At 45.6% G+C, this 2,313-nt stretch overlaps 1 protein-coding gene across 1 annotated transcript in view; it reads right to left on the reverse strand.

The window, feature by feature from the left end:
* The window catches only part of Pmar_PMAR005813 (hypothetical protein), a gene marked incomplete at its 5' end in the record, with an annotated part of 4,683 nt that overhangs the window by 1,488 nt on the left and 882 nt on the right, over positions 1-2,313 (reverse strand). The window contains 5 exons of the mRNA XM_002778638.1: positions 1,147-1,235; positions 1,283-1,346; positions 1,389-1,468; positions 1,514-1,638; positions 1,749-1,865. Of these exons, the coding sequence (XP_002778684.1) occupies positions 1,147-1,235; positions 1,283-1,346; positions 1,389-1,468; positions 1,514-1,638; positions 1,749-1,865 (475 nt within the window). The remainder of the gene's footprint in view (positions 1-1,146; positions 1,236-1,282; positions 1,347-1,388; positions 1,469-1,513; positions 1,639-1,748; positions 1,866-2,313) is intronic.

Here is a 2,313-nt window from a genome sequence, read left to right on the forward strand (position 1 = left end):
GTTGGTGACATGTGGAAATTCTGGGAAATCATTATTGATTTCTGTATACTCCTATCCGAATGTTTGTGAACACTAATGATTAGTGAGAAAACTCCCGAGCTCAGCTGAGGAAAGCGAACATATATTCCAACACAAAATTGGCAACTGTGATTTTCCGAGGCATTGGGATCCACTCACATTCCCTCCTTGGTCGCGACCAGCTTTACGACCGCATCAAGCCTGGACCTCCTAGGGTCTTCGAGACACTCCCCGATGTGTGCCTCCAATGGGTTGAACAATATATCGCCAAGAGCCAGATCAGTGAAGAGCTGCGGAATCCTCGTCTCTGGATCTGCCATTCAATTTCTCACTAGACGATTTCATCGTTAATACCTTTCAGTGTGGCGTACCGCTGAGTTTCGTATTCGAGAACGATAGAATCACCTAAGCCCAATAAAAATTATTCCCAACTTTCGCGCGACTCGGAGAGCTACCATATTTTTCCGCACATTCCTCTCCAACCCAACCTAGCTGGATGTCTATATCGACATCAGAAGGATCGAACTTATGGAATGTCGTCTTCTGCCTCCTCAAAGATGTCACTAACTCATCTGCTACATCCTTGCGCACAGAAGGTGACATGAGAACGCAATACCTAACCGTCACAAGTTCAACTTGGTCATAATGAAAAGTTACAGGGGGTGGCCCCTTATTAAATTAACACGCTGTATGAACAGCTGAGGAGAACTCACTGTCGTCACCCCCCAAGCCGAGATTGAAAGCCGCGCCCCGTTATTACACTTTCATCGAGTCAGAGACACTCTTCGATGGTCTACATAGTAGCTTAACATTAAGTTGGTTTATTTCCAACGGTATTTCCCTCAGCATCTCCGACAACGTTTCCTCGATCATCTTGGTGCTCAACTGCCGAGTACTCACCTCACGCCCATCATCTAACAAGCCACGACTCAACCATGGTGAACTCTAATACGAGCAAATGAGGAAATGAAAAGTAGAGACTATCAACAGTTCCAGACCAATCGCCTCTAGAATTACGTGCCGACACTGACTATGTTTGATATCGTGCGAATCGTTATGATAGAGGCGACGATCCAGAAATTCCATGCGGAAGTTTGGAATGTGAAAATCACCCCTACCCTTTACTACAGTATAACTTAGCTACAATATCATTCCGACGAGGTAGCAATTGATCGCTGTTCACAACCAAGAAGTTCACTGCATGAGAAAACTTGTATCTAAAAGCTCGTACCATTTTCCACCAAAGACCACAGCTCGTCCTCACATCATAGCTTTTAACAAAGGAGTGGTATGGCTTGATCGCGTGTACACTACCATAATTGGGTGATCTGAAAACACAGTCAATCCAACAGAGTGTGGCAAATCATCACCGCTCAACATTGCTTCCTTCTCCGCCGCTTCCACAGACGTGACCGTCCGGTACACTATTGGCAGCTCGTGCAATATCCACCTAGCAGAACACTACCGCGCGCCATGAAATTAAACAGCAAAGTACCTCTTCAATGTCCTTGGATTGATCTCAGCGATCGGCATCAAACTAGGAGGGATCTCGGGATGGGCTGGCATGAAGAGGAAGATTGTCGGGGTTGTTCTCGGAGTTATCGGCAATGACTTGAACAACTGACACATACAACAACCTCACATGTCTTCAGTGCCCCCTGGTTGGTTTCGCCCCTTCTTCAATGAAGAGCGGTTCGTATCGTTCGGACATACTTCAACCTAGTACTCACCGCTCGGTCAGTATGGGAGTTGATTCTCCCGAATTTGATGTACTCCTTGAGGTCACTTGAGACCTCATCCCAGGCTGGCGCTATACTATGACAATATTCATCCAAGTCCGAATACACCTAAACACTTCGAAACTTCCCCCCCGAAACTGTCCTCCATCTACCTCGACAACCCAAATGTCAACTGAGTGGTCCATGATGCTATGATAGTTTTCACTCGTGAGTCGAGCAGAGTAGTCGCTTGGTATGGAGTCGTAACCACCTGACACTTCTAAATAGGGCGAGGAGGCACTGATTCCCACTGATTTTATATGAAATTACGTGCAATGGAGTTTCACCCGTGATATGAAAAACAACACTAATACAAAATATATTTCACGACTACTGCATAGCGCAAATATCGGGTTTCTCCCAGAGCACTAAGCCACTCCACGTAGAGCGGGTGAAACTCCAATGTATACCCTATCGAATTACGATGTTCTGTTTTTCTCCCATGATTTTCTTTCTCTAGTTCGTTCAATAAACTTCTTTCTAATCCGTCCATCTGAGGTCACCTCTATTAGTATCA

Source organism: Perkinsus marinus, assembly GCF_000006405.1.
Source record: "Perkinsus marinus ATCC 50983 genomic scaffold scf_1104296948436, whole genome shotgun sequence".
Classification (NCBI taxonomy): domain Eukaryota; phylum Perkinsozoa; order Perkinsida; family Perkinsidae; genus Perkinsus; species Perkinsus marinus.